This window comes from Malaclemys terrapin, chromosome 11 (genome assembly GCF_027887155.1).
Source record: "Malaclemys terrapin pileata isolate rMalTer1 chromosome 11, rMalTer1.hap1, whole genome shotgun sequence".
NCBI classification, from domain to species: Eukaryota; Metazoa; Chordata; order Testudines; family Emydidae; genus Malaclemys; species Malaclemys terrapin.
Window position 1 is genome coordinate 41,449,661 of NC_071515.1, and position 13,168 is coordinate 41,462,828.

The 13,168-nt window shown below is 38.4% G+C and overlaps 1 protein-coding gene across 2 annotated transcripts in view; it reads left to right on the top strand.

Moving 5' to 3' along the window:
* Positions 1-13,168, top strand: part of TLK1 (tousled like kinase 1) — a 187,777-nt gene that overhangs the window by 143,384 nt on the left and 31,225 nt on the right. For both annotated transcript variants that reach the window (XM_054043647.1, XM_054043645.1), the window contains exons 12-13: positions 698-764; positions 9,983-10,080. In XM_054043647.1, the coding sequence (XP_053899622.1) occupies positions 698-764; positions 9,983-10,080 (165 nt within the window). The remainder of the gene's footprint in view (positions 1-697; positions 765-9,982; positions 10,081-13,168) is intronic.

Genomic DNA, 13,168 nt, shown 5'->3' on the forward strand with positions numbered 1-13,168 from the left:
AATCTTCTTCCACTCATTTTGTCATCTTTGGGATCAAGCCTTTAGATTTGACACATTGAATGAGAACTGAGAGGTGGTTTTAACTTTGGCTTTTCTTCATTTCCCCTTGTTTTGGGGATCTGTTTAGTCTGTTTCCTTGCAGTTTTGGGTGAAATTACTACAGCTCACTGGGTAGTTGAGGTTGTTCAACTTGGATGCACGATGCAGTTCCGCTCCATACTACCTCCTAACTACCTTCCATAATTTCTATGATTGGAGACAATGACCTGGAAATCCTGAGTCTTAAACTTGATTCTTTCAAACTGTCTATAGATTCCTTCGTGGTAGTGCACTGAGTGACATATTTTGAGAACCAAGCACTGAGGCAATTGCTAAGATTTGGGGGTGGTCAAGGAGAAAATCTTGTACTACGTAGTGGTCTACTGAATGGGAAGTGGTCCTAGCATAGACAGTTAATGTTTCGGAGTACCAGATAGGTTTCTATAAATAATGGGTTTTGGCCCTGGAATGACAGATTATTTAAAAAAAAAAAAAAAGTCCAGACACAATTTAAAATGTGATCTTGTGTTGATAGTTATAAATGGTAAATAAAGAAAGCTATTTAGTGTTGTTATTCATATTTTAATGTGTATGTCAATTTCTGTATCATTTATAAGATAGTAAAATCTAAAACTGCATATTATTATTATTTTTGCAGGTTGACTCTAGCAGAATATCATGAACAGGAAGAAATTTTCAAACTTAGATTAGGACATCTTAAAAAGGTATGTGTAGACATTTGCTCTGTGATTTTTGCTGCCATGCATCGAAGTGCAAAAACTAATACTGTCACAGTGTAAAAAAAACTTGTTAGAGCTGTCTTACAAAATACCGGTAAGCAATGAAGAGTTATGTATTGAATAATGACTTGATTCCTTCCTGTTCCCTAACGTGGATTATTCTGGGAGTACTGGAGAGACAGCATGCTTAGCTTCATGAAGTACTGAGTCCATTGTATTCGTCTGCACTGACCTCTTGGATCAATGCAAATACAGTAATTAAGCAAGCAATTTGCAAACAACTAGAATATAATAAGGTGATAAATAACAGTCAGCATGGATTTGTCAAAAACAAATCGTGTCAAATCAACCTGATAGCTTTCTTTGCAGGGTAACAAGCCTTGTGGATGGGGGGGAAGTGGTAGATGTGGTATATCTTGACTTTAGTAAGGCTTTTGATACTGTCTCGCATGACCGTCTCATAAACTAACTATGGAAATACAACCTAGATGGAGCTACTATAAGGTGGGTACATAACTGGTTGGAAAATCATTCCCAGAGAGTAGTTATCAGTGGTTCACAGTGAATCTGGAAGGGCATAACGAGTGGGGTCCCACAGGGATTAGTTCTGGGTCCGGTTCTGTTCAATATCTTCATCAGTGATTTAGATAACGGCATAGAGAGTACATTGATAAAGTTTGCGGGCGATACGAAGCTAGGATGGGTTGCCAGTGCTTTGGAGGATAGATTAAAATTCAAAATGATCTGGACAAACTGGAGAAATGGTCTGAAGTAAATAGGATGAAATTCAATAAGGACAAATGCAAAGTACTCCACTTAGGAAGGAACAATCAGTTGCACACATACAAAATGGGAAATGACTGCCCAGGAAGGAGTACTGCAGAAAGGGATCTGAGGAGTCATAGGGGACCACAAGCTAAATATGAGTCAACAGTGTAACGCTGTTGCAAAAAAAAGCAAGCATCATTCTGGGATGTATTAGAAGGAGTGTTGTAAGCAAGACACAAGTAGTAATTCTTCCACTCTACTCCTCGCTGATTAGGCTTCAACTGGAGTATTGTGTCCAATTCTGGGCGTCACATTTCAAGAAAGATGTGGATAAATTGGAGAAAGTCCAGAGAAGAGCAACAAAAATGACTAAAGGTCTAGAAAACGTGACCTATGAGGGAAGATTGAAAAAATTGGGTTTGTTTAGTCTGTAGAAGACCAGACTGAGAGGGGACATAACAGTTTTCAAGTACATAAAAGGTTGTTACAAGGAGGAGGGAGAAAATTGTTGTTCTTAACCTCTGAGGATAGGACAAGAAGCAATGGGCTGAAATTGCAGCAAGGGAGGTTTAGGTTGGACATTAGGAAAAATTTCCTAACTGTCAGAGTAGTTAAGCATTGGAGGTTGTAGAATCTCCATCATTGGGGATTTTTAAGAGCACGATGGACAAACACCTGTCAGGGATGGTCTAGATAATACTTAGTTCTCCCTTGAGTGCAGGGGACTGTACTAGATGACCTCTCGAGGTTTCTTCCAGTTCTGTGATTCTATAATGTAGGGGTATTATTGTTTTCTGGTCACTGAGTGAAGGAAGGTTGACACAATGGTTATAGCTTATCAGATGAGACTGGTACAGACAGGGTAACTTTTAATTTTTATTTTTGCATTAATGGTATTTGTTGCATATAGATTTTATCAGCTATGTAATAATACATTAAATATGAAATATCAGTATAAGCAATACTACTGTTCCCTTTCTGTAGGCCCCACAGATGAGGTCACTGAGAGTTGAGGGGACTCAGCTTCCTGCAGTGAGGTGCTCCATACCTCATTGTCCTTTCCACTAAATCACACTTCTGATCTCTGCTTAGGAAAAGGACATATTACTGCAGTTCTTAGCTTCAATGCAAGATGCAATGAATAAGGCTACAATTCCCTCATGGGTATTTTTAGTAAAAGTCGGGACAGGTCACGGGCTTTCGTGAAAGTGTATTCATTGGCTGCAACCTGTCCCGACTTTTACTATTAATACCCGGGGAGGGGGTAGGGAGGAAGGGTGACAAACAGAGCACTGTTGGGGCTTGTAGCTGCTTCAGCCCCCTGCTGCAGCTCCAGCCCCACGGGGGCTGACCCAACCCCAGCCGCTACTCCAGCGGCCCTGGAGACTGCTACTGATCAGCTGTTTCAGCGCTCCCTCCCCGGAGGAGTGGGGGCTGGCCGCTGGTCAGCTGTTCCCGGTGTGTCCCATCCGTTTCCCCCCAGCCTGGGGGCTGGCTCTAGCCATGCCTCACAGGGGTCCTGTAAAGTCATGGAATCTGTGACCTCTGTGACAGAATCGTAGCCCTAGCAAGGAATGTTATACACATACCACAATTAGAATAGTTAATGTGGAAAAATTAGAATGGAAATAGCAAGAATGTTGGTAACCAAGCAGTGTTCTATTTATGCAAATAAAACTTCTTGTTTCTCCCCTCTGGCTGTCTTCATTTCCAGAACTGCCACATTTCAGCCTGAAGGGAGATTAAGAATTTCTCTTTTGTTTAAAAATGTTTAGGCCCAGATTATGCTAACTGATTTGGTGTAATGATGCTTTGTGTGCTCTAGTGTCACATCTCTGAATGTTAGAATTTGTCAAGTTTGTATGTGTACAGAAGAAACAATGCTGTAGAAGTAAATATGGTGTGCTGGCAATACCCTGTCCATAATTCCAGGTGCGCTGATATGCTTTATTCTTGTTACGAACTTCCTCTGTTAGAATAATTCGTGAATTCAGCCGTTCCTTTAACAATGTGTTTTAAAGCAAAAATGAAAATTGATTTAAGGTAAAGTATCTTTGCTGAATATCCTGACTAACCAAGCTGTCAGGGGCATTCAGCACAGAGATAAGTTTTACAAACCCTTTATTTTCAATTGTATTTATCATTTCAAGATGAAAATTATATCTGTCATATTGTGACTAAAGTTGAATCTCTCTGTGAATTTTCTTGATACTTTTTGACTCAATAAAGATCTGAGAATGCATCATTCTGTAACATCATAAATATCATGGATAGACTATGTTGCAATGACAGTTTGGGTATTTATGTCACATTCTGGAATAGCTTCAATCAGCCAGGAAATGCCAAAAGGGTGTCACAAAGGAAGAAAAGGGGGATGTTAAAATACATATCACCTCATAATTTGATTAGTAGAGGCATTAAACACAAAAACTCAGGCTTAGTTATTATTCATTCCTGCTTGACAGAGTACCATTAATGGCCTCAGTGATCTGGGCGTCTGATCTACATTTTCCAATATCACTATTTTTTCGACATTCATTTCTGTCTTGGCATGGTTACTTTTTATTTGTTTTCTAAACATTTTTCTTGAACAATAGAAAAAAATATATTTAGTTTTAATTAATCAAGATAAATGTATTTGACTCTGTTCTTGTGGTTAAGAAGCAAATTGGAAATACTTACTATTCTTGGAGCAGGCATGTTTTCAGACTTCATTCTCGTGAGGAAACGCTTTTTGTCAGTCCGTGACTCAGCAACAGTTGAGTTGTCATAGATAGCTTGTTAAAAAAGCATTTAAGGCCCCACGGCTACAAAGATTTGCACACATGCCTAACTTTACTCATGTGAGCAGTTCCTTTGTTATACAGAGGGGCCATTCAAATGAGAAAAGCTAAGCATATGCTTAAAAATTATAAACTATTTTACTTGTAAATAATTCTGTGATTAATTTTAGAATTGAGTAATGTACCTGGTCTAGTAGTTTGGTTGAAGCTAATGCAGCAACACAGGAGAACTAAAATGAAAGCTTAAATCCAATGTATATGTGTCTACTGATAGTTTTCTTGCAGGTAGACATTTTGAAGTTTCACTAAAGTGTCTCCATTTACTTCATATTAAAATTAATTGTAAGTCAAGGAAATTGTCAAAATCACCGAAGTGGGACTTCTAGTTTAAAACAAAAAAAAATGTAGATTTTCAGATTTTATTTTTCACACCAAAACGCAAAGTTTCTAGACTTGTCTTTTCATTGATTTTATATATACATTATTCTATTTATATTTTGTACATTTGAATTCTGTATATAAGCAAGTATATGTCCATGTTCACTAATGGCTCAGTTTAAAAATAAAGCTAAATTAATCAGTGGCAGAATAAGTCTCTGTGTGTCTGTCTGTAAAAAGTAATATTAGAAAAATATTTATTTGTAACTCTATAATGTGATAAAGATGTCCTTTTTTAGAAAAAATAGTCTCCTTTTTGCTTTTCATTTTATCTTCACTTTTATTGGTTCTTCTCATGTACTAGTGTTCTCTTGGTATGTGTTTCTCTGCTGCCATAACTCTTCCTTCTTTCCATCTGCATACCTTCTCTCCATCTGGTTCTTTGCTGCCTGGTCCTCCTTCCCTTCGCTCTCTAAATGCTTTCATGTTGCTCCTTTCTTTGCTCCTTGGTTGTGGTGCTTACAAATGGTCCTCTTGTTCTCCAGTTCCTCAAGAAATTTCTCTCCTGCTGGTTCTCCTCATGGTTCTTGTTCTTAACCTTTTTACATAGCAGTGACCTGCAGGAGAGAGAGCTTAGCTGGTTCTTTCCTGTTTACAGGTATTCAAAACCTTAGTGTCTGAAGTAACATCTGGAAACTGTGAGACCAGCCAGTTCTCTTTGGACTAACGGTGGTATAATGAACCACATTTTGAGGACCACTGAATTGCATAATATATGAACAGAAATCCAAAAGAAGCAATAATAGGTTTCCCCGTCCTTGTAGTCTCTGAGAATAACAGGGACAAGAAGAAACAAATGTTTTTTTTTTAAGAAGGGGTGTGTGTCAAATTCTCTCTAGAAGACTAATGGCTTATGAGAAGCTGCATATTATTTCAGGGTATTCACCTGAGAGCTGCCAGGGTGAAGCTAAATATGAAAAAATTTGCTTGTTAACAACATACAAACAGGAAAATGCATATAGTATTATATACTAGGAAAAGCAAATACTTGACTTAGTTTTGCCAGCAAAAGAGGCATCTTGCACTAGCCAGCTTCTGAAAATTGGGGATTTGGTCCTTCTTATCAGAATGAAAATTTATCTTGCAGATAGTTTTTTGCCTTGTCTGTCATGGGGAGAGATTCTTGATTCCATTGGCAGTCTTCTGATCGATCTGTGTCTTAAGACTATTGGAGATATACTAATTTAATTTATATTCCAGATAGTAACAACATAGTTTTGAGTCAATTATGCATATAAGTAACACTTCTTTCCTAGGAGACATTTTTCTTAGTGGGTGTCATCTTAGAGTAATTCCATAATTACTTGCTTTTGTGTATGGATTGATTTCCAATCCACTTTGTAATTATAAAGGTTAACCAAAGAGGCAGTTATTCTAGAGTAAGGTATTATCATTCTTTCTAAATTATGTTCCAATTAATTTAAATTTTCTAAGCAGAACTGTCTAGAGTGGAAGCATGTAACAAACTGTACAGGGAAAATATGAAAACATGGTCTCTGACATTTTCTGTTGAACAAGCATAGATCAGTTTACCAATAAATTTATTCTAATGTTTCACATTATAAGCTTGTAGTTGCAAAGAAAGGTATTCTGTTCCCTTAGTGGGTCATTCCACTGAGGCAAGGCTGTCAACTCCCCCCCACTTCATGCAAGTCTAGTTCTGTGGAAACAATGGTGCTCAGTAATCTGGCAGAAGCACACATTGTATTGTCACAATTATGAAGTGATATTCACCCAAGAGTTCTGAAGGAACTCAAACCTGAAATTGCAGAACTACACCTCTACCCCGATATAACGTGAGTCAATATAACATGAATTCGGATATAATGCAGTAAAGCAGCGCTCCGGGGGGGGGGGAGGGGGCCTGCGTGCTCCGGCGGATCAAATCAAGTTCGATGTAACTTGGTTTCACCTATAACGCAGTAAGATTTTTTGGCTCCCGAGGACAGCGTTATATCGGGGTAGAGGTGTACTAACTGTACTGTGTAACCTATCATTTAAATCAGCTTCTGTACCAAATGACTGGAGGATAGCTAATGTGACGCCAATTTTTAAAAGGGCTTCAGAGGTGATCCGGACAATTACAGCCAGTAAGCCTGACTTCAATACCAGGCAAACTGGTTGAAACTATAAGAAAGAACAAAATTGTCAGACACATAGATGAACATAATTTGTTTGGAAAGAGTCAACATGGTTTTTATAAAGGGAAATCATGCCTCACCAATCTGCTGGAATTCTTTTAGGGGGTCAACAGGCATGTGGACAACAGGGATCCAGTGGATATAGTGTACTTAGATTTTCAGAAAGCTTTTGACAAGGTCTCTCACCAAAGGCTCTTAAGCAAAGTAAGCTGTCATGGGATAAGAGGGAAGGTCCTCCCATGGATTGGTAATTGGTTAAAAGATAGGAAACAAAGGGTTTTCAGACTGGAGAGAGGTAAATAGTGGTGACCCCTAGGGGTCTGAACTGGGACCAGTCCTATTCAACATATTCATAAATGATCTGGGAAAAGGGATAAACAGTGAGGTGGCAAAATTTGCAAATAATACAAAACTACTCAAGATAGTTAAGTCCCAGGCAGACTGCGAAGAGCTACAAAAGGATCTCGCAAAACTGGGTGACTGGGCAACAAAATGGCAGATGAAATGCAATGTTGATAAATGCAAAGTAATGCACATTGGAAAACATCCCAACTATACATATAAAATGATGGGGTCTAAATTAGCTGTTACCACTCAAGAAAGAGATCTTGGAGTCATTGTGGTTAGTTCTCTGAAAACATCCACTCAGTGTGCCGCAGCAGCCAAAAAAGTGAACAGAATGTTGGGAGTCATTAAGAAAGGGATAGATAATAAGACAAAAAATATCATATTGCCTCAGTATAAATCCCTGGTACGCCCACATCTTGAATACTGCCTACAGATGTGGTCGTCCCATCTCAAAAAAGATGTATTGTAATTGGAAAAGGTTCAGAAAGGGGCAACAAAAATGATTAGGGGTATGGAACGGCTTCCGTATGAGGAGAGATTAATAAGACTGGGACTTTTCAGCTTGGAAAAGAGACGACTGGGGGAGGATATAATAGAGGTCTATAAAATCATGATAGGGGTCACCAAATGAAATTAATAGGCAGCAGGTTTAAAACAAACCAAAGGAAGTATTTCTTCACACAATGCACGATCAACCCGTGGAACTCTTTGCCAGAGGATGTTGTGAAGGCCAAGACTGTTACAGGGTTCAAAAAAGAACTAGAAAATTCATGGAGGATAGGTCCATCAATGGTTATTAGCCAGGATGGGCAGGGATGGTGTCCCCAGCCTCTGTTTGACAGAAGCTGGGAATGAGCGACAGTGAATGGATCACTTGATGATTACCTTTTCATTCCCTCTGGAGCACCTGGCATTGGCCACTGTTGGAAGACAGGATACTGGGCTAGATGGACCTTTGGTCTGATCCAGTATGACCGTTCTTAAGAACACAGTATGTCAGTGGATAAAATATAATGTAGACACTATGCTAAATAACTTTCATTAACATTTCACAATTCTTTTGTTTATAAAGAAAAAAATTGTAGACTGATTCACCTATTTTTTAAATGAATAATTCATTATCTGCCAGTATTGATTTTCAGGTTTTATGATGTTTATTCTTTATTAACATAAACAGGATTTCAGATACCATTTCTCTGTTTTTTTGAGGATCCATATTTTAAAAGCACTTCTCACTGCTGCTCAGAAATTCTCAAAATCCTTGACTCACAATTTGGCTAAGTTAAATATAACAGCCTTGTTCATACCCAATTCTCATGCTAGACATTACAACATGTGTGAAAGGTGGAGTAGAGGGCATACCAGTGTGATTTTTGTTGTCGTTTTAGGACAAAAATGTAAAAATACTGAATTTTTTTTTGTATCTACCTTTCTTTGAAAGTAGTAATAAAGTTCTAAACTTTCTTTTCACAGTGCTTATTCTGAAATAGTTTAGAAATGCCTTAATCTGAGATGTGTGCAAAATACTACTGGATTGGAACACTAAGAAAGCTAATAAAGGGTGTATTCCATTGTCAGCACAGTAGTCATAGTAATAAGATGATGCTGGTGCAATGATTTTATATTTAAGTTAAATTTCATACTTGTTAAACTCATTTTCTACTTGTAGGAAGCATGTTTACTGATGCTAGAACATCAATTATAAATATCTATCTTTCTGCAAGTTAAGCACCATTAAATTGTGTCCTTGTACTATGGGATATAAATCAGTGATATTCAAGAGAACCACAACAGTGTGAATTAATTGTTTTTCATATATATATAAATTCTCAAAGCAAATAAGTTAATAACTCAGTGCAAATTGATAACTTAATTGGTTAATAACATAATAAAAGCATTTTGATTTAATTATTAACCAATCTAAGTTATTAACCAGTCACATGGTGTTTTAATATCATGTGCTGCAAAGAGCTGCATTATAGAGACACATTGAAGAGCCACTTGTGGCTTGTGAGCCTCTGTCTGAGTATCACTGATATAAATGAATTGTAACTCAAGGATGTTTGAATAGGCAAGTATGTAGAGTAAAGATAAGATTTTCAAAGGTGCCTAAATTAGAGGTTTTGCTCCTAACTCACCTTGGTGCTTTTGACAATCCCGCCATAAAACTTTGACAACATACATTCTGCATTTGTGATCTTGATAACATAAATGGGAGAACTCTGAAACTAAAAAAAATTCTTTGATCAGTGTTCCAGATCAAATGCTTAACTAAATAATATTTAAATTATTATGAATATTCTTGCATAGTCTTGCTTTGTTTCACACTTGATGCTTTAAAATATTTTAAAGCATCTTTTCTAAAACTGCACATATCTCAATTTTTTTCACACTGTACATCAATTTTAGACCCAGATAATCTCTCTCCCTGGCTGAGGTACAAAACCAACTGCCACTCGGTTTGAATAATGTCCCACAGTGCAGGACAAAACTGAACATCCCATTACTTATAGATTTCATGGAGAAGGAGGATTCCTTGAAATAGGCTTATGCCTTGTCTCTGAATTTTTCCAGCCTTAAAAGAAAAGCAGTTCTATTTTCTGGTTCAGCAGGGTTTTGTAATGTAACGTTCTTCCATCACTACCAGTATTGATGCCTGGGTAAAAATATCCTTTTCAAACAGTGAGTAAATTGAGCTTTTATAGTTCATTCATTTCATCTGCAGGAAGAAGCCGAAATACAAGCAGAACTCGAACGTTTGGAAAGAGTTAGAAATCTTCACATACGAGAACTCAAAAGAATAAACAATGAAGATAATTCACAGTAAGCCACTAGATTTTAATTTTGCCTGTTTATTCTTAAAAACCTAATATAGTTTAAAAACTGCATTCACCAAAATTGAACAGGATATATTATAACTTTTTATTAGGTGTTCTCCCTGTTTTTATATTTATCTTGTCTTAAATGGACTAATTTTACCTAAAAATAATGGTTATAATATAATTTACAGGACATATGAGGGATTGAGCATATAGAGCTGAAAATGCAGAACATCTAAAACTTGCTACATCACAGTTCTGACATAAAGAATAGTTATGGGGGAATCTAAAGCAACCCACTCATCTGAAAGTAATGCCTATAAACTTGGTGAAATCTTGATGCACTTGCAGAAATTTTATGTTGGTGTAACACTAGATTCAGCTCTATTGCAGTATTGTTCACATATTTATCAAAGCTCCAGAAAGCGCAGAAAAGCAAGTGACTAAGTCATGTATATGTTACTGATATCTATTGCAACATTTGAATTTGTGTGGCAATCTATTGTAAGATAAAATGTGCATCTAGAATAAACGGTGACTCTATATATTACATAACTGGGTAAAGTGAACAACTCTAATGGTAGAGGATACAGAAAGTTCAATTTTATGTTTACTCTTGGATATAATGAAACTATACATATATGGTTTCAGCACTTCCAAAAGTGTTAAAGCCCACAATTGGATGAATTTTTAATCTATAATATTTTTAATGGTTGCCATATGCTGGGAAAATTGTGATTGCTGTGAGGCTGTAGCGTTAGGGCCATATTTTGTCACTGTTTTGGATTCAAGAAGTAACTGACATTGATGTTTTGCATAAAAACCAATGTCACAATGTTGTCCTTTAAAAGACAAAAATTCTAGACATTAGGTAGCTGTCCAATGTATATAACTCAGCTGAACTGAACATTTGGTTAACTTAAGAAGAAAGCATACTTAAAATAAAAAAAACAGAATCAACAAGAAGGAAATTACTGTTTCTTGGAGAATGGCAGGTTTGGGCTATCCTATGCAATAGTACCTGGTGTGGTCGCCAATTCTGATTGGATGAATTCCTGGAGGTTTCATCACATGACATAATCTTTCATTAAAGATTAATCTTTAATTCCTGGAGAGTCCAATCCTGGAGGGTTGGCAACCCTAGTACCTGGGTAGGAAAGCCCCAACTATGCTTCCTGTTCTGAAATTGAGAACAGCACCTGTTACACAAGCTCTCTAGACTCATAGACTCATAGACTTTAAGGTCAGAAGGGACCATTATGATCATCTGGTCTGACCCCCTGCATGCTGCAGGCCATAAAACCATCCCTACCCCTTCCCTGGACTCTGCTGTTGAAGTCCCCAATCCTGTTTTTAGTGGCTTCAATCGGCAGAGACCCTCCTGCTAGAGATCCCTGCCCCATGCTGCGGAGGAAGGCGAAAAACCTCCAGAGGCTCAGCCAATCTGCCCTGGAGGAAAATTCCTTCCCGACCCCAAATGTGGCGATCAGTAAGACCCCGAGCATATAGGCAAGAGTCTCCAGCCCGACCCCGTTAGCCATTATACTATTTACCCACCATTGCTTGGCTTTCCTTGACTACTATGTTTTACCATTAAACCATTCCCTCCATAAACTTATCTAACTTTATCTTAAAACCAGACAGGTCCGTCGCCCCCACCGTTTCCCTCGGAAGGCCGTTCCAATATTTCACCCCTCTGACAGTCAGAAACCTTCGTCTAATTTCAAGTCTGAACTTCCCCACGGCCAGTTTGTATCCATTCGTTCTGGTATCCACGTTAGTACTAAGCTGGAATAATTCTTCTCCCTCCCTTGTATTAATCCCTCTAATATATTTAAAGATAGCAATCATATCCCCTCTCAGCCTTCGCTTTGTCAGACTAAACAACCCAAGCTCCTCTAGTCTCCTTTCGTACGACAGCTTTTCCATTCCTCTGATCATCCTAGTGGCCCTTCTCTGCACCCGTTCCAGTTTGAGTTCATCTTTTTTAAACATGGGAGACCAGAACTGCACACAGTACTCCAAATGAGGTCTCACCAGCGCCTTGTACAACGGAAGCAGGACCTCCTTATCCCTACTAGATATACCTCGCCTAATGCATCCCAAGACAGCATTGGCTTTTTTCACCGCCACGTCACATTGTGGACTCATAGTCATCCTGCGGTCTACAAGAACCCCTAGGTCCTTCTCCTCTTCCGTAACTTCTAACCAATGCGTCCCCATCTTGTAACTAAAATTGTTATTAGTCATCCCCAAATGCATCACCTTACACTTTTCACTATTAAATTTCATCTTATTTCTGATACTCCAATTCACAAGCTCATTCAAGTCTCCCTGCAGGATATCCCTGTCCTCCTCCGAATTTACAACGCCTCCCACCTTCGTATCATCCGCAAATTTTATCAGCCCACTCCTGCAATCGGTTCCGAGGTCAGTTATAAATAGATTAAATAAAATGGGTCCCAAAACCGAACCTTGAGGCACTCCACTAGTAACCTCCCTCCAACCTGACAGTTCACCCTTTAATACAACCCGCTGCATTCTCCCCAGTAACCAATTCCTTATCCACCTCTGGATTTTCATATCGATCCCCATGTTTTTCAGTTTAACCAATAATTCCTCATGGGGTACAGTATCAAACGCTTTACTGAAATCCAGGTATATTAGGTCCACCGCATTTCCCTTATCTAATAAATCCGTTACTTTCTCAAAGAAGGAGATCAGATTCGTTTGGCACGATCTGCCCTTCGTAAAACCATGTTGTAATTTATCGCAATTGCCACTACCCTCCAGGTCCTCCACTAGTTTCTCTTTCAGAATTTTCTCTAACACCTTGCACACTACAGATGTTAGACTAACAGGCCTGTAGTTACCCGGATCACTTTTTTTCCCTTTCTTGAAAATAGGAACCACATTAGCTATTCTCCAGTCTAACGGGACCACCCCCGAGTTTACAGATTCATTAAATATTATCGCTAACGGGCCTGCTATTTCCCGCGCCAATTCCTTCAATATTCTCGGATGTAGATCGTCCAGTCCTCCCGACTTAGCCCCATTAAGGCGTTCAAGTTTTGTTTCTACCTCGGATACGG